The 27259-nt window shown below is 40.8% G+C and overlaps 5 protein-coding genes across 15 annotated transcripts; 2 read left to right on the top strand and 3 right to left on the bottom strand.

The window, feature by feature from the left end:
• Nucleotides 1–10435: 10435 nt before the first annotated feature.
• On the top strand, nucleotides 10436–12185 carry LOC135673117 (uncharacterized). 2 transcript variants are annotated; one of them, XR_010513248.1, is made up of 3 exons: nucleotides 10439–11042; nucleotides 11206–11459; nucleotides 11649–12185. XR_010513248.1 is itself a non-coding variant. In XM_065181880.1 (2 exons), exons 1-2 carry the CDS (start codon nucleotides 10596–10598, stop codon nucleotides 11242–11244), a joined length of 486 nt encoding a protein of 161 aa, XP_065037952.1. In that variant the 5' UTR covers nucleotides 10436–10595; the 3' UTR covers nucleotides 11245–11614. The 2 variants fall into 2 exon arrangements, 1 of the variants encoding a protein (XP_065037952.1); XM_065181880.1 differs by lacking the exon at nucleotides 11649–12185 and having other exon boundaries at nucleotides 10436–11042; nucleotides 11206–11614.
• A 2538-nt stretch (nucleotides 12186–14723) lies between these two features.
• LOC135673114 (BRI1 kinase inhibitor 1-like) lies at nucleotides 14724–16131 on the bottom strand. Its single transcript, XM_065181876.1, has 2 exons — nucleotides 16006–16131; nucleotides 14724–15849 (listed from the first exon to the last, which is right to left on the bottom strand). The coding sequence occupies exon 2, from the start codon at nucleotides 15783–15785 to the stop codon at nucleotides 14946–14948; it is 840 nt and encodes a 279-aa protein (XP_065037948.1). The 5' UTR covers nucleotides 15786–15849; nucleotides 16006–16131; the 3' UTR covers nucleotides 14724–14945.
• Nucleotides 16132–18602: 2471 nt separating this feature from the next.
• LOC135673115 (cyclin-dependent kinase inhibitor 7-like) lies at nucleotides 18603–19784 on the bottom strand. 2 transcript variants are annotated; one of them, XM_065181878.1, is made up of 4 exons: nucleotides 19341–19784; nucleotides 19203–19255; nucleotides 18996–19142; nucleotides 18603–18881 (listed from the first exon to the last, which is right to left on the bottom strand). In XM_065181878.1, the coding sequence occupies exons 1-4, from the start codon at nucleotides 19557–19559 to the stop codon at nucleotides 18818–18820; spliced, it is 483 nt and encodes a 160-aa protein (XP_065037950.1). In that variant the 5' UTR covers nucleotides 19560–19784; the 3' UTR covers nucleotides 18603–18817. The 2 variants fall into 2 exon arrangements, with proteins under 2 accessions (XP_065037950.1, XP_065037949.1); XM_065181877.1 differs by having other exon boundaries at nucleotides 19329–19781.
• Nucleotides 19785–22148: 2364 nt separating this feature from the next.
• On the top strand, nucleotides 22149–27150 carry LOC135673116 (uncharacterized). 9 transcript variants are annotated; one of them, XR_010513246.1, is made up of 7 exons: nucleotides 22149–22645; nucleotides 23604–23735; nucleotides 24147–24227; nucleotides 24310–24388; nucleotides 24780–24871; nucleotides 25243–25545; nucleotides 25659–27150. XR_010513246.1 is itself a non-coding variant. In XM_065181879.1 (2 exons), the coding sequence occupies exon 1, from the start codon at nucleotides 22191–22193 to the stop codon at nucleotides 22632–22634; it is 444 nt and encodes a 147-aa protein (XP_065037951.1). In that variant the 5' UTR covers nucleotides 22149–22190; the 3' UTR covers nucleotides 22635–22645; nucleotides 23604–23838. The 9 variants fall into 9 exon arrangements, 1 of the variants encoding a protein (XP_065037951.1); XR_010513244.1 differs by having other exon boundaries at nucleotides 25074–25545; XR_010513247.1 differs by having other exon boundaries at nucleotides 24310–24402.
• LOC135675066 (serine carboxypeptidase 1-like) lies at nucleotides 24810–26930 on the bottom strand. Its single transcript, XM_065185334.1, has 8 exons — nucleotides 26555–26930; nucleotides 26355–26462; nucleotides 26004–26278; nucleotides 25674–25922; nucleotides 25472–25590; nucleotides 25289–25375; nucleotides 25086–25191; nucleotides 24810–24953 (listed from the first exon to the last, which is right to left on the bottom strand). Exons 1-8 carry the CDS (start codon nucleotides 26928–26930, stop codon nucleotides 24810–24812), a joined length of 1464 nt encoding a protein of 487 aa, XP_065041406.1.
• Nucleotides 27151–27259: the final 109 nt, after the last annotated feature.

The following is a 27259-nucleotide window of genomic DNA, read 5'->3' as shown; positions in this document are numbered from 1 at the left end:
CTCGGATGTGTTATATGTTTTGCACATGCTTGCCCTAGGTAATAAGTTAGGTTGAGGTACAATAAGTTGGATAGAGGGATGATAATATGTCAAATGCCAATCGCATAGCTAGGTGGGTTTAGGTTTGCGGGTTAGGTTAAGCCTCACTTATGAGTTGGGCGGAGCTTTACTATTGAACTAGGCCACACTTGGCTCATGGGTTGGATCGTGCATAGTAATATGAGTTGGATTATATTTGACTATATGAATTAGGTCATGCTGACCACATGAGCCGGACCATGCTTGGTTAAATGAGTTGGGTCATACTTGGCCACATAGGTTATGTCATACCTGGCCACATGGGTTACACTGTATTTGATCACATAAGTTAGGTTATACCTGATCACATGGATCATGTCACGCCTAATCACATGAGTTGAACCATACTTGACCACATGGGTTGGACTGTACTTGGCTACATGGGTTGGACTGTTCTTGGCTACATGGGTTGGGTCATACTTAATTATATGAATTAGGTCGTACCTGACCATATAAGTTAGGATCATATCTAGCCATATAGATTGGGTCATGTCTAAACACATGAGTTTGATCATACCTAACAACATAGGTTGAGTTATGCCTAACTACATGTACTAGGTCATATCTGACCACATCGACTAATATAGTCAATTAACTTAACTTAGGTCAAAACCCCAATTTGACTATTCTTATTAAATTAGATTTTAATATTTTTAATTATTAAAGAGTAACTCAAATCCATGAATTAAACAATTTAGATTCATGGTCTTAAATTTAAAACTAATTAAATCATAAGAATTCACACATAATTCTAGATATACTAATTAAATGAATTACAACTATTATATTAATAAAAAAGAATTTAAATAATTAAATCAATATTAAAATTTATTTAAGCATAAGAGGCTATTATAAGTTAAATTAACATCACAAATCAATTATCATTATTTATTAATTTTAAAATTAAAATATTATTATGCATTATAAAATTCTAACAATCCTAATATTAAAGAATTCAAAACATGAATATCAGAAAAAAAAAAGAAAAAAAAAAAAAAAAGATCCTATCTCTCCTTCGGAAATCCTTTTCTCAATCCTCATACTTCTAAGGGTGAGAAATGAGAAGAGGGGAGCCCCTATTATATAGGAGAAGATAAACTCTTCTCCGAAAGATAAGTAATGATTTAATTTTTATTTTTAATTTACTTTCACATATGAAGATAAAACTATAATATTTATTTCTTATAGTTCATATAGAAAAATGAAATTTGAACTATTTAGATTCTAAAAATTACACTAAAAACATAAAAATGTATGAAAGGAGGTACTATAATAAAATAATATTAATAGCTTGAGTTTTCAAAATATAATAAACTATTGATATCATTCATATTTTATTTTTGATTAAAATATTGATATATCCGATGTTCACTTAAAATTATTTATAAATGACTAACATCATTTTTGTAGAGTAATATTACCTTTGGGTATACAACCTTAAGTTGCAAGGATATCCAAAATAGTTTAATCTTACCCCATCATATAATTATTCGAAGTAGATTCTTGTTTTGGATAAATATCTTAATTATGTGTGTTTGAATATTATTTTTTATTACTATCATTTAAGATTATTTTTAAAATAATTTTATAAATTATCGATCTAAGCCATTTTGATGATTATAAAACTAATATAATAATAAAAAAAATAATTTAAATATTATATAAATAATAAAATATTTATTATAATTCATATCTCATAAGCCTATCATCCCATACTACTGGTTGCTACTAGTCAAATAAAATTATCATCACATGCTACTTTGGTAGCAATTAGTCAAATAAAACTTAAGAATATAAGTTATAAATAATATTGACGAAATATCTTTTAATCTAATTTATACAAAAATAATTCAATAATAATAAATTAATAATTATTATAATTATTAAATATTAATCAATATAAAAACTCATGATAAAACATAAATTATACCTTTATGTAAAAATTAAATATTATTTTATAATTTTAATCATATGCATGTGAATAACTACATAAATATTCAAGAATAACAACTAGAATTTAATTATTAAAAAATATCAATATGTCATATGAAAAATATAAAAAAATCATAATTTATATTTTTTTTAATTATATATATAACTTAAATGGGTCAATTAATCTTATTTAATTAGATATCCCAAAATTGAGTCAAAATTAGGTTGTCGAGATTAAACCCAATAACTAGTTCTGTTAAATATATAATTTAGAAATAAATTAATAAAAAATAAGCTATAATTGAGCTTTGATCATAATTTGATTAAAGCAAGTCAAATTGATCAATTTGATATAGTTAAGGACATAAGTCAAAATATTTGATTTTAAAAAATAACTCTCATAATGTCAATGGATATATAGTGGAAATATCTGATTTTGAAAGGGCAGAACTATCAAGGAGACATTGATTGAAATTATAATAATTCAAAAGGATAAAATAATCTTTTAATAGGTAAAAAAACCTTAATATCTTTTTTTAATCCTCAATAGTCGTAGCTTGTGTGAGGCCTACCGCTATCGTGGTACATGATCATCCATTACCTATGTACTACTGACCAAGTCTGAATTTCCTCTACGGTCTATCAGTGACCCCTATGGTGACTGTGACATTCCATGGCTATCACCACTATGCGAGTCCACATCGATCGTGCATGTGTTTGTGGTCGATCGATGACCCCTATATTCGCCAAACAATCGTCGGGTGACCCCGGCCTCCAGCGTCCCATTAATGTCAGTTGTGCCTAATAAATGCTATCATAATAATATCATTATACCCATCGATCCAAGACAGCACCAAATAGGGTTGCTACCACACGTAGCGACATCGCTGCATGTGCAGTGCCGACAACTAAGGTAGGTTATCACAGCACCTAGTTTGCTACACACAAGCAATCGTCATTGCTTGTAACAATGCTACCATCTGCTCAACCGTCGCCCAAGATTGGGTCGATGGCCAATGAAGGCTATTGCCCTCAATAGTGTTGTTATTGAGTAAGTTGCTGATGACAACTTGTTGAACAAATATGGGCAGCATACTTCTATCATGGTTCCACCCGCATTATATTGCCTACAAACAAGTGAGGAGTACAGAATAATAGACTCATAGATCAAACATAATACATCATAAATTAATTAAAAAATAATATTAATCCTAGATTGAAAGAATTATTCAAAAGATGAACAGATCTAATCAGATCTAAATTTTTTTTATGATCTAAGTTATTTTAATTTCAAAACATATGACTCTGATACCAATTGTGAGTATAAAAATTATAATCTAATATTATGTGAAAAAAATTAATATCAATAAATAAAATCAAATAACAATAAATCAAAGTTTATATGTGCATACCTTTTGATGTTATATAGAAAATATTTATCTGATCTATAAGTATCCATCGTCCAACCAAAAAGTTACAGTGATATCGATCTACAAGAAGAACTAGACTTCATTTTCTTCTCTTCCTATCAGTTCATAGGATCACTATAACCGATGAAATAAGGATTATGGGGAGATGAGAAAAGATTTATAATATAACTTTTGTATATAATCATATATTAAGTCCCTGAGAGGTATTATCTATTTATGTATGAAAATAAAATGTTTGTGATAAGTAATTAGGAGAGTTCATTCATAGACTAAGGAATCCTATTATAATCGATTTTTTAAATAAATAATTAAAATTATAATATATTTTATCTAATTAAATATGATTATATAATAATTATAAAAAAAAAAAAGATCATCGATAACATTGAGGATGGAGAAGCAACATAGGTGAAAATGCAGTAATGCAATGACATCGAAGGAGAGAGATAGGTAAGCATTGCAAGAGTTGGAGAGTACCATGAAGGGCAACAGAGGAGGTCGTAGGTGTGGCTTGACAACAATGATGATGCTGAAGGAGACGAAGAAGCGGAGCGTCGCCAAATTGAACCAATACATGGAACACTACCGATTCAATTCATCTAAACTAGGAGTTCTTTTTGGACGTTTAAGCAGGTTAGGACGTACCTGATAAAATCTGAATAGTAAGACACTCCAAGTGAAAACTCATAAAGTTTGATTTCCTAAGTGAAGTATCCGAAATAAATTAGATATTAGTCGAAAAATAAAAACAAATAACGCTCCTATATTCATTTCTAATCCATGAATATAAATTTAAATAAGTGTAGCAAAATTATGATAAATTTTATAAACTCATTTGTACAAAATGCATTCAGATAGGAAATGATGAATACAAGATATATACTTGAATCAAAATTTCCAGCAAAATGTGTATTCATTTCTATAATCATATCGAGCTTCATTAGAAAATGGAAACAGATTCGGTCATCAGCAGAATAACCTAATTTAGCTCCAACTTTAATTTCAGGAAATTATGATGACACGAGATTCGAACCTTGAGTTATACAGAATCTTGGAGGTATTGCAAAGAATCTTAAATGAGATGAATAAACTGAACTGGGAATATTCTTTACATGCTGTCCCTACTCATCAACTTTCATGCAATTAAAAGAAAATACTTTTAATTTAAAAAATAATTTAATATTAAATAAGAGATAAGATATAGAACACTTACAAAATATTTTGCGTATATTTTCTTACTTCATAAACTATGATCTTATTTATAAGACCTAGTGGTAATTATCTCAACTCATTATATCATACATGATTGAGTTAGGTATAGGAACTATCCCATAACTTCTAGATCATAGGTCACTATTTAGAATATGTTTATAACTGTCTAGAACATAACAACTACTTAGATAACTACTATGAATCAATGCTTAATACTCTTCCTTAATTTATAATTACATACGCCGATTTGAGACATAAAATAAATATGCTTTTGAATTACAAGTGACTTGGTGAGAATATCCATAACTTGTTCATACTCATTAAAGTGTCCTTTTCATCTTCCTCTTCCATTTTCTTTACTATGTCTTCTTCCGATTGATTTTTTATCTTCTTTTGAAGTAAAAGACTCTCTCTTAATATGAAATATTTTTTCTTCATTTTTTTCAAGTGAGCTGTTCAACATTGCTTCATGTGCTTGTTAGGAACCCATTAGTTTATCAAATGAAAATATAGATAAACATTTTAACTCCTCAATTACGATAATAACACAATCAAATTTTGAAGTTAAATTTTTTAAAACTTTTACAATAATTATATAATCATAAAAATATTTACCATAAGATTTCATTTGACTAATAATTTCAATCACTCAAGAAAATCTTATCACTATTCATAACTTTTTATGAATAAAATTTTAAACTCATGACAAAGGGTTTAAAGTTTTACCATAATCACCCTTGATGAACCTTGAAATTCATTTTAAAGTATCAACCAAGCTTGCTTTAAGATTGTCGCTATTGTAATTCTTGATAAGATTATCTCATGTACAATTTGTTTAATGAAGAACAATGTATTTGAGTCCTTTTAATTCTCTCTCAGTTTGATTTCTTCATTTGGATCTGCATATCCATTCTAGTCCTAAATATCCTAAAACTTGAATAGAATCTTCATCTTGATACTTTAAAATTTATAGTAATTGCTCGAGAAGATAAAAATAAAGGGTTAAGACATGAAATTATCATTAAAAGCTATAATGCGCAGTTCAAATTGAAACTTAGCTCTTATACTATAAATATTAGGGATGGAGGAGTAAAGAAACGATAAAAAATAAAATACTACAATATAATTAAAAGAGAATGCTTTTAATTAAAAAAATTGATGTAATATTAAATAAGAGGTAAGATATATAGCACTTATAAGATATTTCCAAATACATATACTTTCTTGCTTCATGAACTATGGTAATATTTATAGAACCTAGTGATAATTACCTCACCCATCATGTCATTCATGATTGAGTTAGGTGTAGGAACTATCCCATAACTTCTATATCATGGGTTACTACTTAGAACATACCTATAACTACCTAAAATATAATAACTACATAAAACATGATAATAATCTAGATAACTACTATGAATCAATTTTCAACACTTTCGTTATTACTTACGAAAAATCTAAAGAGGAAATCGACAAGGGCTTCAAACATTGCTTGGTGCTGCATGTCTTAGATGAAGATGACCATCGAAGAGTTCAAGACATTGCTGAGGTAGTTCGACTTAAATCATGACGACTGACTTGGTTCTCATGTCAGGTTCAGCCCATACATGGGCTTGGACCAAACAATTTAAGCATTGAGCCCAAATATGATCTATTAAAATAAAAATAAAAAAAATCTATTAGAGTCGTGTGCGGCATGAGAGGCATGCAAACGAACCGTGAAAAGTGAGGCGGTGCCCAAAAAAAAATATAATAATAGAGAGAGAGAGAGAGAGGAGAGAGAAAGTTAGAGTTTGGAGATTTTGCTAAACGATCAAGTGGTTAAACTTCATCGATTTGATCTTTACAATAAGCTCTATAATTCTAATGGTACTGATCTATAATTTGTCTTATCTAAGATTTTTTTTTGATATACCTACTTGATGAGATCTAAATTTTTCTTTGATGAAACCTATCAATAGTGACGATGATGTATTATTGTTGAACCAAGATCTATGTTCTTGATGTTATTATGATCCTTTATTTATTTTGGAGAAAACTTATTATAAACATATTATCATTATCGGTGATAGTGAAGGTTTGAAGTTGATTATGGTTTTTTCCGTATAGGGTGTTTTACATAAAAATTCGATGTCTCACTTGATGCTTGATTCAATATTCTATTATTTATATTACTCTGATTAATATTTATTTTTTGTAACAAGTTGATATTTAGATGAGTAATTCATTTTGATACACCAAAGGAAAAAAAAAAAAAAACTGATGTAATAGTCTTTCCCCACATCTCGGTGGAAGGCACGAGAGGCTACGAAGGGGGCTGATGGCACTCGAAATGAGATGATAGATAAGGAGGAGATCAACACGTTGTTGTTTATGCACGGCAACATCTCCACATGAAGATCTATGGCTATGATTCGTATCACTTCCATCTCTTCTTCTCCCTCTCTCTTGCCGAGAGAAGAAGAAGATATGTGCTCTAAATATTTAGTTTCAGGGAATGTTCTATAATTCAGAAACCTTTATATGCTTTGAGTTCTCTGTCATTGCCAGATTGGAACTGAGTTCAGATCTAGATGTCTTGTTTGTGATGCAAGAGTGATACTACAGAATTATGGTTAATTATTTCACAAAGCAGAGTTGCCAAATCTCTCAAGATTGTGATATCTAAGGAGATTATGTCATGCATCGAAAGAAGAACATTGCATTCAGCAGTGTTGGTGATGAGCAATGCAGCATCTGGTTCCTCCCTGTGCCATCTTATTCTTCTACTCTGGATTGGGTGGTGGTAGCCTTATGTGATTCTCTTCTCCAGATCATGAAATCTCTTATCTCCAAACTTGGATTGCCACTCGTTTCATGTTCGATCATCCAACTCTTCAAGCATTATTATTACTTCTTCTTTTCTGCTTTGTGTCGCTTATAACCGGGCCACAAATACTCTCAAACACGTTGCAAGAAGGGGGAGCGGAGGAGCAACAATGGCCATCAAGCACACTGCCACCACCACCTGCCGGTCTGTGGACGGGGACATGACAGTGGAAGAGTTTCAAGGAGTGGCTGAAGATGTTCGACGCCGACAAGGACGGGCGCATAAGCCAGGACGAGCTTCGACGAGCCACCCGCTGCTTCCACACGGGCGGTTCAGCGGCTGGAAGAGCGCTCGCGGGATACGCTACGCTGAAGCTGATGGCGACGGCTTCATCGACGACCTGGAGGAGTTTGCTCACAAGTGCTTGGGCAGCAAGATCGTCCCCTACTAGATGTGCCACATACGAAGAGAACGTGAGGCTTCGGGTGCTACATACGAAGAGATCTGCTTCTTCTGTGTGTTACAAGCTTTACATGTTTGATTGCCGCTGGGAATCAATAAACACGAGCGTCATTTTGATCGCGTTCTCATTCCTCTTCCCTGCAACGTGTACGTCTTCCATAAGACCAAACTCACGAGGAATCCACATGGAGCACTGAGAGAGAAGACTGCATCGGAAATGGATGGATGGATCCATCAAGTGCCATGTGCCCTCTGAAGACATTACGCTGAGTAAACAATCTGAGACACGAAGCAGCCTCTTCCTGCACTGCCTTTGATGGAACAGTGAAGACACATCATTGTTTAGAGAGACATCGCTGTTCGGATTGGCATTATTATGTTAACATATCGCTCCTCGCCGCCCCATCTGCCAAAAGAATCTGCAAGCTATAATTCTAATGATGCTAAGCCTCAAATTTAGGTATCATCAACCTTTGACTGCCGACCACCTTCGGCTCTTCTGTCCCTCTGCAACTATAGCCCTAGATGTATAGGATATAACTCACGACCTTTGGAGCTGCAGCGGGGTGGGGAATATATATATATGACTCACAAGGCAGGAAGACTCCAAAGGGTTTCACTGATGACTCAAGACACCCTTTGCCATAAAGTAACTCAAGGAAGGAATCCTTGCCACCATGAGAGGAGACCAAAGGAGAGAGAAGCTAACACAAGGCTGCCCCTTTATCAACGGAGCAGATACATCTCTTTTTTGACTACTCCTAAAAGGGTTCCTCGTGGATAAATGTCCACCATGGCAGGGGCATGTGAATGACAGCCGTACTCTTCGGTGGGAGTAAAAGGTCCGGCCATTACTATCTACTTGGTTTTCAAACAGTCAAATCCAACCTCCAGCGCAGCTATCAATTGAATGCCACATTAAAGGCCACCAGACAAAAGATACACTTGTGTGTCAGTCACTCCATGACCCACTGGCCTTGGGTGAAGAAAAGTTTGAAACCTCCAAGCCAAAGCTTGTTAGAGCTACAAGAGAGAGAGAGAGAGAGAGAGAGAGAGAGAGAGAGAGAAAAGTATTCCTGGGTAGCTCCAAAGTGCATGTGGGTTATCGATGCATGCAGGCAGAGTAAATTAGTTCGGTGATAAAGGACATGGAGCTCCCAACCTCCACTTACAGAGAAGACAAACGAAGAGGTTGGAAGAACTCTTCGAGACTCTGATGGCACAGTTTGCTTCGAGTTCCATACTTCATCATAAAGAAAGAAGTAGATATCTTATCTTGGTATGGGAACAAAGGGAGCGATCTCTGGGGATCACGTGGTCTCATCCAGCTGTCCACATCGCCAGCTCACATGTTGCTGATAACAATGGAGTCAAAGACCGGTCAATCCAATCCCCTTTCTTCTTTCCTTAAAGTAAGCCTGGGATCTCTTGGCACTCCAAGTTGAGTAAGATCTCATCGACGTCTTCTCTGCTGTCTCTGCTTTCCAAGCCAACACTGTTACTTACTGGCATTATGTGTTGAGACAGTATTTAACTGTGATCATGCTCACCTTCAGATGACTGATTCTGTCTCCCAACTTAAATCTTGATTCTCCAGCTGGTATCTCATTGAGTTGGCCGGAGATGATGCCACCAGGAAAGCTCAGGTCAGGGAATAAGCAGACTCCAATGCACCGAGACTTTGACTGGTACAAGATGTGTTTATCATCTGACGGTATAATTCATGAAGCTAATGCCTGTATTCAACCCCACATTCTATGTTATCTTGCATGCCACGCCACTGCACGGTGTAATTATCCTCGAAGACAGTATGCAGAGCTGTATGCTATTGCTCAGCGTTAAGATATGATGACCAAATTGAATCAGCTATTGTCCGTTCCCTATGGCTGAATCATCTTCTCCACCATTAACACGGACATTAAAGATCAGTAGAAGAATGCTCAAATGTTCTGAGCGTTTGAGCAATGTAATATATGCAACTACTAAATCAAAGACCAATTAGATGCAGATATATGAGCAGATGTAAACTCTGCAGCAATTCCACCGACACCTCAATGTTTCTTTTGGACGAGGGACCACAGAGAGACGCACCAAAGGTGGCAGCTTCTTGTGCGTTCATGGTACAGTAGAGTAGAGACGCACCCCCGTCCTCTCTCCATCCCTTCCCTTCAGATTTAGTACTCCATCTTTATTGAACTGAGTCACGATGGAGAGAGGGTTGTTAATTAACAGTATTGGACAGATGTAGATGCCACACTAAAGGCATTCGACAGTGCATGCAACGCCACCATGAGAGAACCATCAGCTCTCTCTCTCTCTCTCTCTCTCTCTCTCTCTGTTATATATATATATATACATATATATATATATATATATATGTATATATATATATGTATATATATATATGTATATATATATGTATATATATATATATGTATATATATATATGTATATATATATATATGCATATATACATATGTATATATATATATATATATGTATATATATATGGTTTTACAGGAACAAGCATATAGGCAGGACGAGTAGTGGCAGGAGTGTCCACATCTACTGCATCCATTTCTTCGCTTGCTTGGTGGTGGCCATTGCTTGATCCATACACACACGTCGAGGCAGAGGAAGTATAAGGCGAAAAGGAGAGGAGTTGTCTTGTGATGGCATGCATCAACATGTTCAACTCGGATCACCAAAGCCTCTGTGGCATGCCGGCAGCGCCACGCATCTCGTTCTCCAGTGACTTCGCCGTGGAGCCGCCGGCGACGCGCACCCCCGGGCCGCCGCCTGACCCCAACTTCGAGTTCGCGGTGGGCAGCCATTCGATGATCGACGCGGATCAGCTCTTCTTCAAGGGCCGGTTGCTTCCTTTCAGGGACAGCCACCAAGGCGGGCCGCAGCGGATCACCACCTTAAGGGAAGAACTCAGGGCCAACGACGAGGACGGGGTCCAGTTGGAGCGGCCGCCGAGAGGAACCATCAAGTGGAAGGAGCTCCTTGGGCTGAAGAAGTCTCATTGCAGCTCGGCCGGGGCAGCAGCATCGGAGGTGGTGGCAAAGAAGAGCCATAAGAAGAACGAAGACGAGCTTCCCGTCAAGCCTACACAGGTTAATTTGATTCGTTCTATACTTCATCTTAAATTTTGCATTTGCCTGTAGGAAATATGCTCGAAACTCATAATATCACATGATATATGAAGAAATTTGATGGCATTTAGTACCTTAATCTTTAAGTTCTGTTGCACCTGCATAACATATACTTACTTTACAGGAACTACGAGGGCACGGCGAAGCCAATTTTAGTACCTGAAGTGATGACTGTTGAAGGTGCTAAAGCGGCAAAGACAGACGTTGCAGCAGTGTTCAGTGTTTCTTCTTCATCTTGTTGAAGCTGTGGTTCTTATGGTGGAGAGTGGTGATGACTTGTAGGTACTGGGATTTGAAGGAAAACACTCCTTTTGTTTTTCCTAGTAGGGAGTAATGGAAAAGCTAGCTAATTGTGGTTTGTCTGTGAGCGGCTTCTAGGTTGGCATTAACTCTCTCTCTCTCTCTCTCTCTCTCTCTCTCTCTCTCTCTCTCTCTCTCTCTAGCATATTAATCCATTTGTGTATTATGTGAAGGAATTAATTGTACTTTCAACCAGGATGGTGTTTAGCTGTCTGCTTCCTGTTTTTCTCTCATTTTCCTTATCCTTTTTGTACAAAATGTTTACAGCTGGGGAATCAATTGTGTGATGCTGAATCTGAGTTCAGATCTGTACAGATGAGGAGGCTCCTTCTGTGGCTTTTTATCTCCTCCTTTCTTGTTTGGTTCCACTCGGTTGGGGAACAGATGTGCCTTTGTCCTTGAGTTCGAGTTGTGATAAAGAGAATAGAGACAAAGACTGAGGAGTTCATTTTAAGTTTTTGACTGTGTTTCCCATCTCCAATGCAATGTTCGTTTAAGAGTGTCGCTTCCTCTTGTTATCAGCTCACAGTGTGGCTGATGGCAAAGAAGACAAGAACTGGTGGGTAATGAGTGAGGAAAATGACCAGTACTGTTCTGATCTCTGGAAACTAAGACAAAGGGAGTCACTTGGGAAATGAGCTCAATCTTTTTTCCTTGATGGCAATGGTTTTATTTGGAACAAAAATAAGTTATATAAAGTTGAACACTTCAGCAGGCTTTGGACAGAAGAAGAATGCAACACAAAAGTACAGAACAGAGTGAGCTCATTTTCATCAAGAACATTACTGACAAATGTTTCAGCTTGTTGGAAACAGTAGGTGTTCATCTGCTATTTCATCACAAAAAAAGAGAAAAAAAAAATATATCTTTGCTATTGATTTCAGGTCAGTTTGTTGTTGGTTTGAATGGTTTTAATGTTGCATGATGATCACATAACCTATATCTTCAAGATCTATAAATGAGGGGTGACAGCCAACATTTCTAACTGCTGCCTTCCTCCATGTGAAGCCTGTAGACACAACACTATTAATCTTAATCACCTTCTGAGGATACACATGGTTGCATGCATTACAAGTATCACTACCATCTCACAGCTGACCTTTTTCCAAGATTATCATAATAGAATCATAGCAATTTAGCAGTCTTGTTAGAGAGGTCTAAGGTATCTAGATTTTTGTTGAAATGGCCACCTAATTGCAGACATTTGGAGAACAATTCCATTGGGCATCCTTGATGGCTTTGACTTGTATAAATGGATCAATTTTGTGACACTGGATGAAGCTCTTTGGTGCTTTTCTGTATCTGTACATCTTTTACATGGCACCACAATGGAAGAACTGCATTATGATGGAATCATCTTTTGGTTGTTTTTGAGAGCTTAATGCCTTTCATAGATTAAGGAAAAAAAACCTATTTCTGGCAGTGATGAGTAGTTAAATCAGATCTAATCCTCTGATTGATGGAGGACCTTTTCAGGAAAGTTGCTGGTTTCTTTCTTCAAGAAAAATATCAACTGAAAAATGTTGATACATTTCTCAGCTGGACTAAGACTTACCTCATTATGCAGATCTAGAACAATGTTCCTTGGCTTTAGCTACTTCAATGAGGATGTCCTCAATGCTCTCTCCCTGGTAGTGAGATTTAAATCACCCACCATCTTCTAATCATGTGTTTGATCTTTACTGGACTGGGGTATGCCCCTTCAAATCCTAAACTTCCATGTATCATAACAGGGGAGGAATGCTTGGCAGGAACAGGTGCAGAGAACACACCAGCAATTCATGGCTGGCTGGCTCCATTATGTACCAAGGTCCAAATCCAGCAGCAAGGCTGCATGATTGCAGTCCACCAAGTGGCTGCAATCATCCTGGTGTACCACCTAATTGAATTGTTTCTCCTGTGTTACCATGTCTGGTTGTTCCTGAGCTATTACTCCATCATCTCTACTGTGGCTTAGTTGTAGATCCATGGTTCTGTCACTAAACACTCGAGCAGAGCATTTAATCTCTTTGTTTGTTTATGCCTAAGCACATTGACGACTCCAAATCTTTCATGTTTAGAGTTGTCCTCGAGGCTATCTTTATGCACTCTGTCTGTCCTGTTGAACCTATTCAATTAAGAAGCCACCATTTCTGCCTCTCCCAACCACATCAACCAACCTACATTCTCAAAACGGTAGTCAATACACAGCAAGTGATGTGCTTCAGCACAAAGTTCAGTTTCAGCATTCTTCTTCTGTTCTTTTCTTTTCCAGTTTTTTTTTTTTTGGTATGATGAAAAGCTCTTTAACAAATAGGTTTGACTCATTTGTGTGTAGGCTGTGTTCATCAAACTACAATTGAGAAGCCATTCCACAACAGTATCAAAGTTGGGTTGTCCTTAGCAGTCTCAATGAGTTCACATCTCCTTCAACATTAGACTGCCATGTATCAATGATCATCAAAATGATTTGTTTTGGTATAAGATGATCTCTTTCCATTACATTTCAGGGAAATTAAGGGATGGAGAAGAACGAGGAGAGAAACTTTGCACTGACTGGTCAGCAAAGTGCAAATAATATTTTGACTGTAACTTCAATATTCAAAATCCGAAATTTAACAGTGTTTGAGTTAATAATAATATATACATAATTTAAAAGAATGGCTTATACGACCAAACATTAACTTTTGATTGGTGTATCTGTGTGTCTTATAAGAATAAAATGACAAAGATGATTCTCTAAAAAGTTTTTGAGTGACAGATACAAAAGTAGCTGCTCTGTCCTCCTTCCCATCTTTCAAAGAGTTGTCTGGAAATCCTTTTCCTTGCAGACAAACAATGAGAACTGCAAGAAACAATCACAGATACTTTTACTATGATAGAATGATGAATCATAATCCTTGACAAAACTAATTCCATTCATGCCTGTGTTAAAGCAAATGATGCTCTGACTCTAGCAAATGGGCAATTGAAGGGCAAGCAGTCACATCTCTCATCATTACCTTCACATATAACTCAGTTAGGTGGGAGCTGATTCATCTTAGGTTTCTCTACCATCTTAACACCCAAGAAAAGACTCTGATATCACTCATGGTTTCTGATGATCCTACTGGAGTAAAGCTCCAAAGTCTGATTGCCTCTGCTTCACATAGCACACAATTATTGGCGAATCCACATTCGACTTGTAATCTACGACCTGAGTTAACATGAAATATACAGTATTCTGATACTATCTCTCATGATTCAAACACTAAGCTGGTTTCAATAAATTTCATAAATCAATTGAATTTGTCTCTTGAGAAAAATGAATTCCTTAAAAGACATAAAAGTTCTTCTAAGAAAGATTAGAAATGGAAGAGCAGATTGAATTGGGTAACAGAGAGATAATTTTCTTTTGGTTCTTTTATGCACGATGGAACATGGATAAGAACAAAGGTAATCCAACGCAGATTGAATTGGCTGTTGAAAGAAATGGCTAACACAGAGACAAACCTCCATCTATGTACAGCCCGTCATGCGTGTTTCTACTTTGCCATCATTTCTTTACACTGTACGTTTACTTCCCCATCTCAGCATCTACGTTTCTCATCTCTGCTTGGAAGCAATGGAGTTCTTACAGTGTGCTATGGCCGCCTGGATCGCGCTCTGCAACTCTTCCATCGTGCTGTTGTCGGAGGAAGAGAACGTCATGGACGTGGCAGAGAGGAGGCCGCTGTTGGTCGGCGACGTCCGGGTGGAGGCCGGAGCTGAGAACTGCCCTTTCCTCCGCCGCCACCCGTCCTGCTCCTTGCGGTTGGAGTGGCCGGAGAAGGAGTAAGGCCTCCGGTGGGGGTCGCTCTTCTCCTTCTCCCCCTTGAAGGAGAACAGCGGCTCCATCAGGCTCGCGTACTTCTTCAGAAGCCGGCTCATGTCGAACCCCTTCTTCTTCTTCTTGGCGTCCTCCTCCTTCTCTCCGTTTTGCTCATACCTTTTCCGCAGCTTCCCGAGGCCGAAGAAGGAAGAGAAGGTCTTGGCTTTAGCTCGCTCCTTGTTCTTGCCGGTGTCGTCGTGCTGGTGGTGATCGTCGGCGTGGTACCTCAGGCTCCGTTCGCTGTCGACGTGCTCGAGGGGGAGGCTCATGTTCTCGAAGGTGATGTCGGAGGGGCGGGGAGGGCTGGCCGGGTGTGAGAGCAGGTGGAGGGGGAGGAGGTGGCCATGGAGGAAGATGTCGTCGGCGGGGGCGAAGTCGACCAAGGAAGCGGGCGTGGACCTGTTGCCGTTCTTGAGGGTGTCGGCTGCTGAGCTCAAAGGAGGCTGGAAGGAGATGGTGAAGGAGAACTCGTGAGAAGGGGAAGCTGCCGCTGATGAAGGTGGAGGCGGAGGAGAAGAAGCCTGGTCTTCGGTAGAATCCTTCACCCTCTCCTCTCGATGCTGCGGTGTGTCCATGGCCCAGACTATGCCGGTAGATAGAGGTTTGGATGAGATATATACTTGGATCCTCGAGCGTTCCCTGTCCATACTCCACCGTGACATACATAGATAAGCATCAAACTTTATCTTGCCTTTCATGAGAAATCGGAAGAATAAAAAGTGTCACGGATATAGATTTATATTAAGTATTGACTACTAGAAAGCGGAGATTATTATCAGTTGGTGAACCCTAAACCTTACAAAACAAGAATTAGAGTCAACTGTTGGATCTGAGAACAAGGCTCGTTGAAGTGTTCCTTTGTGGAAATTGTGCCACGGGAAGTCCGCATTGCAGCGATCAGAAGGAAAAAACGCATCTTCTACGTGTGTTGTTGACTTGTTATGATGGATAGACGGCAGGCATCGGTGCCTACAAAGCATTAAAGAGATCCTCTCGACCAGTTCCAATGTGGAACAAGCTGTTTAGTCATTGTTTGACTACAGTCAAGGAGCCAACACAACCCTAATTAACCCGGGTGGGAGTGTGTCTTTTCAAGAGGTATCGCTTTCATCTGTAGCTTATCTTCTGCCAGAGAGAATTTTAACCATGATTGAGGTGCTTTGTTCTCTAGCATTTGGTCATACCTGTGGATTCTTCGCTGATGAGAACGCTGCGTCTGTCTGCTTGCATGACGGTGGATGTCTCTACGTACCGTGTCAGCACGCCAGTGCGCCGATGCTGGTCGTCGAGCTTGTGCACGCACGTGTGCTTGTCAAAGGAGAGGGTGCAAAAGAGCCATACGAGAAGCGTCGATCACATAAAAAGAAGAAGCACTGAGAACATGAATATATATAATGGAGCGAGAGAAGCAGGGGCCTGTGGCTCATCATCATGGAGATATCCCATCCCACCTTTTCCCCTTGTGCGAGTGATGTGAGAAGTGCAATCATGGGAGCCGGAGGGTGGTCCTGTGGAGCAAAAGTTTGAGACCGGGGAATGAGATTGATGGAGTCCGGAGTGATGAGCACGTTCGATAGAATCCAAGTTGCCGCCCATGCTCACATGGGAACAAGACGCCCAGCCAACTGCGGGTAGGACGCCCCTATCAGATATGCCTTGGGTGTGGAAGAGAACGGTGCCCACATTTCGTCCGGTTCTTTGTAGGAAGACTGAAGGCTGATGAAATCTCATTCACCTTTGTGCTCTCTGTAGCCATTGATCTCGAGTTTTGGTGAGAGAAAAGAAGCATAAGACTGACGTACCTCTGCTACTAATGGATGTTGTCACATTATAACTCTCTCTCTCTCTCTCTCTCTCTCTCTCTCTCTCTCTCTAAATGAACAGGGACCTATCGGGTAAGCCGATGGCCATTAGTACCACCAGCTGCATGTTATCGAACAAGGCTCACAGGACCCGAACGCCGATTACTGCCAAGAAGGATGAGTGGATGAACGCTGGCCTTGTACTTTGTGAATCCGATCAGCTTAAGAATGTCTTAGTTTCACAAGGGTGAAGTGTCCTCCGGTGTTCTAATTTGTCTATTACCATCTCTTTCTTCAGGTACTCGGGAGTCGATCACTAACCTGTTGCTGGTTTTGTTCCTGGCAACTTGTACGACGGATAAGGTTTTTCTTATTATTTGTGTTGGATATGCAATACAATGAGCTCATGATAACCATGTCATAATCTACATCCAGTTCTGAAGGCAGTGCAGACAGAACAATCAAAATTTCCCTGGGCGAGCAATCAAGAGCTGCGAGACAGCCAAATCTCAGTGGCGAAGGGGATGGACCGATCACCTTTTTGCAGCAAGTGGATCTCATGTGACACGCCCTCACAAGCAAACATTTTTGTGTTCTAAGCTGACAATGGAAGCAGGAAGGTTCGTGAACATAAGAGAGAACTCGCAGGCCCTACACACCACCATCTATAATTCTTCTTTTTTCTCAGGCAGGCAGAGACTTAAACCTCCCACATACGACTCCCATACGAGTGCTAAGATTAAAGGGTCTTCTTTGGTCTACAATTCCTTGTTGGAAACAAGTCACAGTCCACACCTAACATGTTACCTGAGCTGCTATCATTTAGTTCTAAACCCCTGTACAGCCCTCGATACAAACAAGGGCCAACCATGACAGCTGTAGCAGACGTCCCAAAGGCTTTATGATGGACATGGATATGGACCGCTGGTCCTTGAGACAGTTAAGAGCTTAAAGCAAGTTCAACATCAATCTCAGTTTATAGGAGAGAGCTTTGGCTTTTGGTTTAGAGCTTTGGAATTAGAGAGAGAGAGAGAGAGAGAGAGGAGCAAGTGGAAGCAGGACCACCAGGGCATTAAGGATGATACGAACTTGGAATCGTGAGGTTTGGAAACGTTGGCAAAGTGCACACACACAAGGAGATGTGATAGATGATGAGCTGTTAAATGTGATAGGGTTGCCTTTTCATATGCACTCAGGTCAAGCATGTAATCTCATATTCCATATGATGATGATGTTTCACTGATGGCGAAAGCTTATTCTGTATCTTGCAGAAACATATTCTGATAGTGTTTGGAGAGAATCGCAGAATTAGCAATCGAAAAGTTGATCTTTTCAGGTGTTAAGATCCTACTAAGTCCAATCCACTTGAACAGATTCTAAAGTGAGACTTAAGTAGCAGCTCATGTGAAATAGGAGGGTTCTCATAATGAGATATGACATGTATCATTTCCCTCATGTCTCCATCCTGATTCTGAAACCAACAAGAGAACTTTGGTTCCGTGATGTCCTCCTCCAAATGGAGCATGCTCTTGACGTGGATCTCCAATATGAATATATATATATACACAGGGAAGAAAGTGACACATCCTATGCATTGAATCCATCTCCCCTTAGAACCACTTATATTAGTAGATTTAGATGTACAAAAGTAGTCAGCTAACCCCTCATTTGAATATAACTCATAGCCGATCTTCAATCAAATCTGTTTACTAGTCATAATGAAAGCATTTGTACTGTCCCTCATGAGTTGCTTACGAGTACGTGAATATATATATATATATATATAATTATGATTATGAAATTAATTAAATTCGAGCCCAGTCGTAGCGGCCTTCCATCGGGACGTCGTCGATGACGTCGTAGTTGTACCTGTGACGAAACGGAACGGAACGGAGACGGAGACGGGTCAGCTACCAAGTCGGAGGGCAGCGGCTGAAGTCCGCGTGCCCGCGATCGGGGTTTGAACTTTAAAGGTTAACCTACTTCTCGGCGAACCGTCGCGAAGCGTCTCTCTCCGCCGTCGCGAAGAACTCATCGATCTCTGCTTCCCAAGGCGCTCCTTCGTCCGCCGTTGATCTCATCGTTGTCTTCGCCGTCGATCCTAGCTCGCTTGACCGCGTCGTCCCCCTCCTTCACGAATAAAAATGGTTCAGGATGAAGAATGGTTGATTTAAATGAAAGAAATCGGACCTTTTTCTTGAGGTGTCGAAAGAGCTTGGCGGAGCTTCCGAATCCCCGGAGTCCTAATAGAAAAGAAGTGATGAACGAGAATTGGGGTAAATACGACGCGGAGGATTAATCGGGGGAATCGAGAACCTCGAAGGCGACCTCGCTTGTGGCAGCGGCGTTCATCCGCGTGCACGCTCCAGGGGTGGTCACGACGAGGCCGCGTCTTCGAAGACAGAGGTAAGACGTCGGAACCCCAGCGGCCGCCACCGCGGCGGCGGCGGCGGCGGCGGCCTTCCTTCTGTTGCAGCCGGAGACGAGGGCGGAAACAGGGGTCCTCTGCGGCCTGGTGCGCGCCCCCGCTACCTGGGTCACTTCCATCGCCGCGAATATCCCGTCCCCTCCTCGGCTCCTCTCTCACTAGGCCTTGATGGTCGACGCGTAGAACGGAAGGGGGAGGGAGGTGACTTGATCCGAAGTGACGGCCGTGTTTTATTTATACGGCGGACCGTCAGTTTTGGAGCCTTCGAGGAGCGTTTCCGTGGCCGGTGAAATGTACGATGTTCCGGTGGCCGCATACTAGAGTTGCATTTGGAAGTGAGAGTGGAACCGGCTGGTGCCGGTGGATATTTATGGAGTAATTACTTGAAACTACCGTAATGGTAACTGACGCCGTTTAGGAAGCCCATTTGCGCTCCCCCGGTGTGGGTAAAAACCACTGAAACGACGGTAGTTACACATTAATCGAAAGAAATTGAGACGATAGTTATATTATGCATGGTAAAGAAGTTATTAGTACTTCCAATACAAAGGAATAATGTTAGGTCCATCACACGCTTTGAGACGCGTGCAATAACCTGATTGATATTTTTTTTAATCATCGAGTGACCGACCATGTCGACACGTCGACGATCGCGATCAATCAATCATGATCGGATGGTAACCAACTAGGCGGCAATCAATCATACACCTTACGAACATTCAATAGATTGGAGTGATTGAAGTACCAGTTTAGCTGTCATAACAGGCACCAGTTTCACCAGCGTGGCCCAGTGACAACACATGCCTGCCTAGCTACAGCCCGAAAGAAGACGCAACTGAAGAGTAAAGAAGGAGAGGTTCTTAGTGATCCATGGCAGCAGCGGAGAAAGAACCGAACGGGGCGTCAGGATTGCTGAAGAAAAGGGAGGGTGGGCGACGAGATACTATACTACCTTGCACGGTGGCATCTTGGCGTAGGACGCTGCTCCGGTGGATGCGGAACTCTTCCTACGACCGAGATGAATGGAGTTGGGTTTTAGCTGCATTAGCTTGCGGAAAGTTTCTTGCAGTCCGTTTCCCGAGGAAAAGGGATGCTGCTTTCCCTGGTTTCTTGCCCTCTCTCTCGTTCGTGACTTCGTGCACGAGTGATGGAAATTCCATCCCATCCCGTAGCCTCGTAGCAGTCGTAGGCGAAGGTTTCTTTTGCAGGTGGATTCTCTCTCTCGTATGGTATTCATGTGTCAAAGCTGATGGCACCACCGTCATCGTTTCCACGAGGAGGTTGATCACAGCTCTGTGGCTCAAGCCAAAATGGCAGTTCTTGTCGTCCTCATTGGAGTATGAAAGAGATGAGAAAGAGGAAGAACTATATTCGCCAGTGGCCTATGGAAAACACAGGTCAATCCAAGGAGCTTTTTCCCCTTTCCGATGCTCTCATGGTCCACCAATAATACAGGAGTCTCCTCCTCAGAGCAAAAACATTTCCTGTCCTCGTTGTCTTCCACATACAATTATTTCCACACACAAACCCTTGTGTGTCTGCATAGTCATCTGGCGACAGATGCCATGACTTCGAAGATCTAACCTCTGCAAGAAGCAAGTTCGAGAGATACATAATGCCTTACCTCCTTATCTGATAGATACGTTAGTGATTCACCAAGCAATGCTTTCCTAAATCCAACTAAGACTTCAAATAAACACCGCTCTATCAGATTCATATTCCATGGTAGCAGCAGCTGCGAGATAAGGATGGAGTGACTATTTCAGTGAATTATCTGATAAAATCGTTTTCCCTTGCAAGAAACCAAGTATATATATCCTGTGAATCTTAAACTTCCAAAAGCGACGGAGAGAGATGTAATCTCATCAATTCATTCCTGCTATTATACAGGAAAGGAATTTGTTGATACTAATGTGTTGTATGCGGATGTTTTGGAATTATATGAAATACTAAAGATAGTTTAGAAAATAAACTTTATGATTATGGTTTTTGTTGGTGTGAACACCTTTATGCCGTGGCCTTGGGGTCGACGCGGCTTGGTTCGGGTCCGAATGCGCGAGGATCTTGCGTGACGTTTCTCGGGACAGCTGGGGTGGGTGGTTACGGTGGATCGGTCGGGACGCTGTGTTGGGAGGGAAGCTTTTCCGCAGCGCCGGGAAGATGCAACTTCGCTCTCGTACCTACACTCATGTCGGGTCGGAAGCTCGGCCCGACCCCTTCGACAATCAAGTCAGATGATGTGAAAGGAGTTTGCTAGTCCAGAAGCGCCCCCCCTCTCCGTTTAGAACTCAGAGGTATTTATAGGACAGTTTAGCATTACCTGATGAGCCTGCCTGCAGGAGCAGGAGCAGGACCGTACCTCTGATGGCATCTAACATTGCCGTTGGCGTTGCGTGGAGAACCGAACTACTGCAGGGTATGGGTGAGCCTCGGTCGTCGTCCTATTCTGCCTCGGTCAAGCGCGCGAGATCAAACAACGATGAAGTCATTGCCTGAGAGCAGATGACATCATGGTGCGTCGAGTTAGCATTATTGCCCTTCTCCTCGGGCAGAGCGACGCTCAGGTGAGGCTGACGTCGTGACAAATCGTGTCGTCATTATTATCCCTATCAGTTTTCAATTAGTCATATTACTAAAGCATACATGAATATATATATATATATATATATATATATATATATATATATATATATATATATATAATTAAGATACCTCCGACTCGTAGCGTTGCCTCGGCGGATTCAGGGACGATGGGCTCGTACGGCGGCGGGAAGAGGGAGGACAGCCGGTTCGCGTGGAACGTCTTCGACGGCGTCAAGGCCTTCCCTCCTCCTACGCCGGAAGCCCTCATGGATGACATCGACGCCGCCATCTCCGCCCTCGAATACACCCGATCTACCGCCGCTCTACTAGCCTCCTCTTCTTCCAAGGTGGAGGAGGAGGCGGCGCCAGAATCCGAGATTGATCAGCCTCCCGGCACCTCTTCGGAGCCGGTCTACGACAAGCGGATAGCGGACGAGGCGTACAAGGCGGCGTGCGCCGCCCTAGCCGCCGGGAAGCCCGACGCCGCCATCAGGTCGCTCCACGTGGCTCTCGCCAGCTGTCCTCCGGAAAAGACCACGGCTCTCGCCAAACTCCGCTCCCTCCTCGACCTCGCCTCCTCTCAGCAGCAAAAGCAGAAACCACAGCATTAGCAACAGCTTCAGTGAGTTCTTCCCTTTCCTTGATCTGTTTCTTTTTGCCTCTTTCCCCCAATTCCTTCTAATTTACATCACAATTGAGAATTTTCATGTTATGATTGGACAATTAGATCGATTCCTAAGCTAAAGATTCAAATTAGGATTAGGGTTGTGTGTAGTCGGCTACTTGGTGTGATTATCAATTTGACACAAAGGTAATAGTTCTCATTATCTCTCGTTCTAAGGCAGGATATGCAAATTGTGAGATCTATGGACTTGCTCTGCCTTCCTTCTTTTCTCCTAATAGTTAGGAGGGTGTTCTAGATAAATTCACGGCGTTTAACTCTAGCGGCAAAGGTTCTAAAGGTGCTTCAAAAATTTAATTGCAAGAGAATCTTGCATCATCAAATCATGTGCTAAAATTATGTTATACATATGTTTCTATATTCTTGTTTTGTGCCGATAATGATCTTGTTGTACTTCTTCACATTGTTCATGCATTATAGGGGAGTGGTTCAAAAATTGTCTTTCTTATTTGATTATAGTGAACAAAGGAGTGTTGGTGTCAAATTTGATTGTTGTACAGGTATATGTTGATTACTGCTCAGTAGTAGCAACGAGAAGCTAGAAATATGAATCTATCTTTGTTGAGTTGGATATTTGGATGAGCCCTTGGAGCAAGTTGCTCCTTGTATCATGCATGAGCTTTGCTTTATTATGAGGATTTGACTTAACAGCGCATATGTGTAATGAATGGACAATTGAGGAAGAAAGACTTCTTGTTAATTTCTTTTATTGTGAAAGATACTCTAGGTTTCTCTCAGATTCCCCCTTTATACCGAAAGCATGGTTATCTTTTTTCCCAATTTACTGTAAGCATTATTCGTTAGATCTATATTATAGCTAAGCTTATAGATTCTTTGTATATCAACTGATTCTATTGTGCTAATGAATCACATTTGCTAATCTTTTGTTCATTTGCAGGATGGATGATTTATCAATCTAGTTTCAATATCTTGTAGCTGATGGCGATCTTTTCAAATTACATGACCAGGGATATTTCTGTTGACATCCTTCATGAGGGTTCAACTGCCCACTTGCGTCGATATTGATTCTGTAGGTTCAAAAAAATTTTGAAACTGAAATGTAGTCGATTGTTGCCATACAAACTGCATGTAATGCGGATGCCGATTTATAAGAAGATTCTGTTCACTTTTCATTTTGAGTTGAGCACTTGCCATCTATTTGATCTTCTCGATTTCCCATGAAGCAAAATGATTGAATTGTTTATGAAGTCCTTAACCTGTATCACATATGCTTAGTCTTTATTCTACCTCCGATTTAAGGTTTTAGGTTGAAGAACCTTTTACATGCATGTTCATATGTCACTATAGTTGCTTGGCGGGTCCATCACCATTTTTTTTTTTCTATTGCAAGTATGACTTTCTTTGCTCAGGAAAACAAATGCAGCTCCCATCCGATATCTCTGAGTCCCTTCCAGAACTCATCAAGGTTGCTTGGGTGCAGGGTTTTACAGCTCCTACCTCAGTAATGCCTCTTCTTTGAGCTCAGTAGATGATTCGTGGCAGTGACCTTGATCGAAAAGAGGTTCGACCACTATGCCATTGTATTTATTAAGAACTTGTGTAATATATAATATCTTTCATCATTCTCCTATCTCTTGTTGCAGTATATGTTCTCTCCCTTCATCAGGTGATATTACTAGTGATTCGAAGTCGAGCAATGCAGGCCAAGTTTGAGCCCACAGAGTAAGTTTTCTCAGGTATATGTTTCAACAAATATAAATATTTAAATGGACTAAAATTCCAAGAGTGTGCTTTCTCTTTCAAGTGCAATGGAGGGCAGGGCTGGGTTAAAGCGAAAAAATAGTTTATTTTATTAATTTTTAAGCCAAATATAATTAGTCCAAATATACCATAGAAGACTATCTCAACCCTCGTTTTCCATTCCCCATATTTGTAGTTTGCTTATAGCATATTACATTCTTTTACATGGCTGTTCAAGTAGCACAGAGTGTAGCATTGTGCTATCAGCTTTCCATTTATTACTGTGTCAATTGGATGGTACAATACCATCAAACAGAAGAAGCATTTAGACCTTGTTAACCAGCATACTTATTTCAATCTTTCTGATGAGCAGGGGTTTAAGACATCGGTTGCAGTAAAGATCTTAGGAAGCTGGTGGGAGCTTTCCACGGAGGAAACTGGAGAACATCAACAATGCTCGCTCAGGTTGGTAGGTCGGAACCATGTGCCCTGCTCCCTTTACCGTAACAAGCGTCAGTCCTCCATAACCAACGACATAGCCTCCTACCTGATAACATATATCCAAAAGTTACAGAAGCATCAGATCTGAATCTAGACCCTATGTCTACACATCATAGTTCTTCAGATTCTTTCGTCTTATCCAAACCTTATTTGAGATCGATGACAGATTGCCATTTACCTGTTTGTCGGAATACCACGCACGCCATGGGTTCTTGATCGGCAACTTCATGATTTTGATCGCCTTAAACGTGCCTTTGTACGGGCATACCATATCGGTATCACCACTGTGAGACATCCGAATAGCAAGAAAGACAACTATGACTTTATGCGTGTAGATTTTGACGAGAAGGAAAAGGAATGCTAAAGCAAGGATAAGAGGACCTGAACAGCCACACCCTCAACCCACTGTTGACGAGCTGCTTCATGACCGGCAATGTGCTCGTAGGACTGTCATTCCAAGGGAGATCACTGCAAGATACTCGAACAAGGAAAGGTCAGCGTGTGTAAAGGTTTCATCCGCTCATGCTGATCTTTAAAACAGACACAGAGACAAGCAATCAGTACGTGCAAGAACTCCATGGTCCATCAATCTTGGTAACATTCGCATGAAGAGCCTTTTGCACCTCAGGATCGTTCAGGTACGCCTCCACGTAATTATCCGAGCAGGGATCTATGTCGGCCATCTGTTGTATTTGATCATAAACATCTAAACTTCATCTGGAAGCTAATCATCGTAACTTATTGTCAGCAGGAATGGATATCTTACCGCTACGCCAGACTCGGAAGAACTGTTGGAGCCAACGCAAACGGGAGCATAGACATTGTAAGGATCGATGTTTCCGGTCTCTGCAGCAACAGCAGCTGTAGCTTTGTTGCACTCTTCGTTTATGATGGCAGAGAAGTTGCAGAATCGACGAGTTCTAGCAAATGTCTCATCGGATATTAGTGCGTGACTCCACAAAAACTCGTACCTTGCTTCGCTGTTGGTTACTTCATCAACATAAGCGTTCCCAATCTAGGAGGAAACATCACACATGTCGTATCGGTTGAGCTGTAGCAGACGAGCCAAGACTCTCGTGAGATCAGATTCACTTACTGCAATGGCACTGAGGTTGATGAGAGTCCGGTTGGCGAGCTTGTTGCGGTGCAGTATGAGCGAGGCGAGTTGGGGGACGTAGTGGCCGGCGTAACTCTCCCCGGCGATGAAGAACTTGCGATTCTTGTAGTGGGGGAATCTCTCCAGCCAGTTTAGCAGAAAGGTGAATGTATCTTCCGCGGTCCTCTTGTCTCCGCTTTGATCATAATCTGTGGTAGTATTCGAGTACGAGAAGCCAACCCCTGCTGGGGATTCCAAGAAGAGCACATTGGCCACTGTCACAGTTGCAGCCGGTAATCATCAGAACATGGTCCAAGTGCTCAAGATTGAAGTAGAAGAACCTCCCATTACCTTCATTCCAAGCATAAGGATTTCTTTCGAGCGTTTTGCCATCGCTTTTGACTCTGAAAGGGCCGAGTTCTTCCATGGCTCCGTATGCCAGAGAGGAGCACCCTGGCCCTGCAATCAGAGAACACATATATGATCGAGATCATCCTAGGAAAACGAAGCTGTAGGAGGTCCAAAATCCAACGGCAAGGCATGCAGATCACCTCCATTAAGCCACAAGACGAGAGGCTTGGACGAAGACCTGTGAGGGGACTCGACGAAGTAGTAGAACAGTGCCCTCCCCTTCTTCGGGTCAACCGTCACGTGCCCTGCATACTGATCGAAGTCAACGCCGCCGGGTTGCCCCGGCAATGCTGTGATCTTATCGGCGTCCCTCAGCCCATTCTGAGGGCCGACGTAGACCGGCGAGGAGGCCGAGTCGGCGGCGTCGAGATCGAGCCATGGGTCAGGTTGATCTGACCATGTCGATCTCTTGGATTCAGTCAGCCTTATTAGTTGCTCAGCCTGATTCGCTTCGTTGACGTGGAGCAGCGAGACACTGCAGGAGACGAGAAGCAACGTGATGCATGCAAACCTCATAGGCTCTGTTTCCATGTAGCTTGTCAACGACGAGAGAGAGAGAGAGAGAGAAAGAGAGAGAACTGTAAAGGCCGGCCAACTACTAGTATTTGGATAGTCGGTCTTTACTTAGGAAGACAGGTCATGGGAGAAGAGTATACCGTTTGAATACTATATATGACCAATATAGCTGTCATGGGTGCGTTGTGAAAACATTATTGAACATATGTGTTTACCTATACGTATGTGTGGCTCTCATCATCTTGGTGGTCTCGTAGAACTCTATCTTCTTGTATATCCTTAGAATTATTTTTGCTATAATTGTATGACAATTAGAGATATATTTCCCC

This window comes from Musa acuminata, chromosome BXJ1-5 (assembly GCF_036884655.1).
Source record: "Musa acuminata AAA Group cultivar baxijiao chromosome BXJ1-5, Cavendish_Baxijiao_AAA, whole genome shotgun sequence".
Lineage (NCBI taxonomy): Eukaryota > Viridiplantae > Streptophyta > Magnoliopsida > Zingiberales > Musaceae > Musa > Musa acuminata.
Note: the sequence above shows the minus strand (reverse complement) of the source record. Positions and strands in the feature narration are given on the sequence as shown.

What these genes read in the sequence shown, in the direction of transcription:
- LOC135673117 (XM_065181880.1), top strand. Translation starts at nt 10,596, where the DNA reads ATGGCATGCATCAACATGTTCAACTCGGATCACCAAAGCCTCTGTGGC. An exon ending in TTCCCGTCAAGCCTACACAG is followed by an intron (nt 11,043 to 11,205) that starts GTTAATTTGATT and finishes CTTACTTTACAG; the next exon opens with GAACTACGAGGGCACGGCGA.
- LOC135673114 (XM_065181876.1), bottom strand. Translation starts at nt 15,785, where the DNA reads ATGGACACACCGCAGCATCGAGAGGAGAGGGTGAAGGATTCTACCGAA.
- LOC135673115 (XM_065181877.1), bottom strand. Translation starts at nt 19,559, where the DNA reads ATGGAAGTGACCCAGGTAGCGGGGGCGCGCACCAGGCCGCAGAGGACC. An exon ending in TTCGACACCTCAAGAAAAAG is followed by an intron (nt 19,143 to 19,202) that starts GTCCGATTTCTT and finishes TTATTCGTGAAG; the next exon opens with GAGGGGGACGACGCGGTCAA. An exon ending in TCGCGACGGTTCGCCGAGAA is followed by an intron (nt 18,882 to 18,995) that starts GTAGGTTAACCT and finishes GTTTCGTCACAG; the next exon opens with GTACAACTACGACGTCATCG.
- LOC135673116 (XM_065181879.1), top strand. Translation starts at nt 22,191, where the DNA reads ATGGGCTCGTACGGCGGCGGGAAGAGGGAGGACAGCCGGTTCGCGTGG.
- LOC135675066 (XM_065185334.1), bottom strand. Translation starts at nt 26,930, where the DNA reads ATGAGGTTTGCATGCATCACGTTGCTTCTCGTCTCCTGCAGTGTCTCG. An exon ending in CGTCTTGTGGCTTAATGGAG is followed by an intron (nt 26,463 to 26,554) that starts GTGATCTGCATG and finishes CTCTGATTGCAG; the next exon opens with GGCCAGGGTGCTCCTCTCTG. An exon ending in TCCTTATGCTTGGAATGAAG is followed by an intron (nt 26,279 to 26,354) that starts GTAATGGGAGGT and finishes CAACTGTGACAG; the next exon opens with TGGCCAATGTGCTCTTCTTG.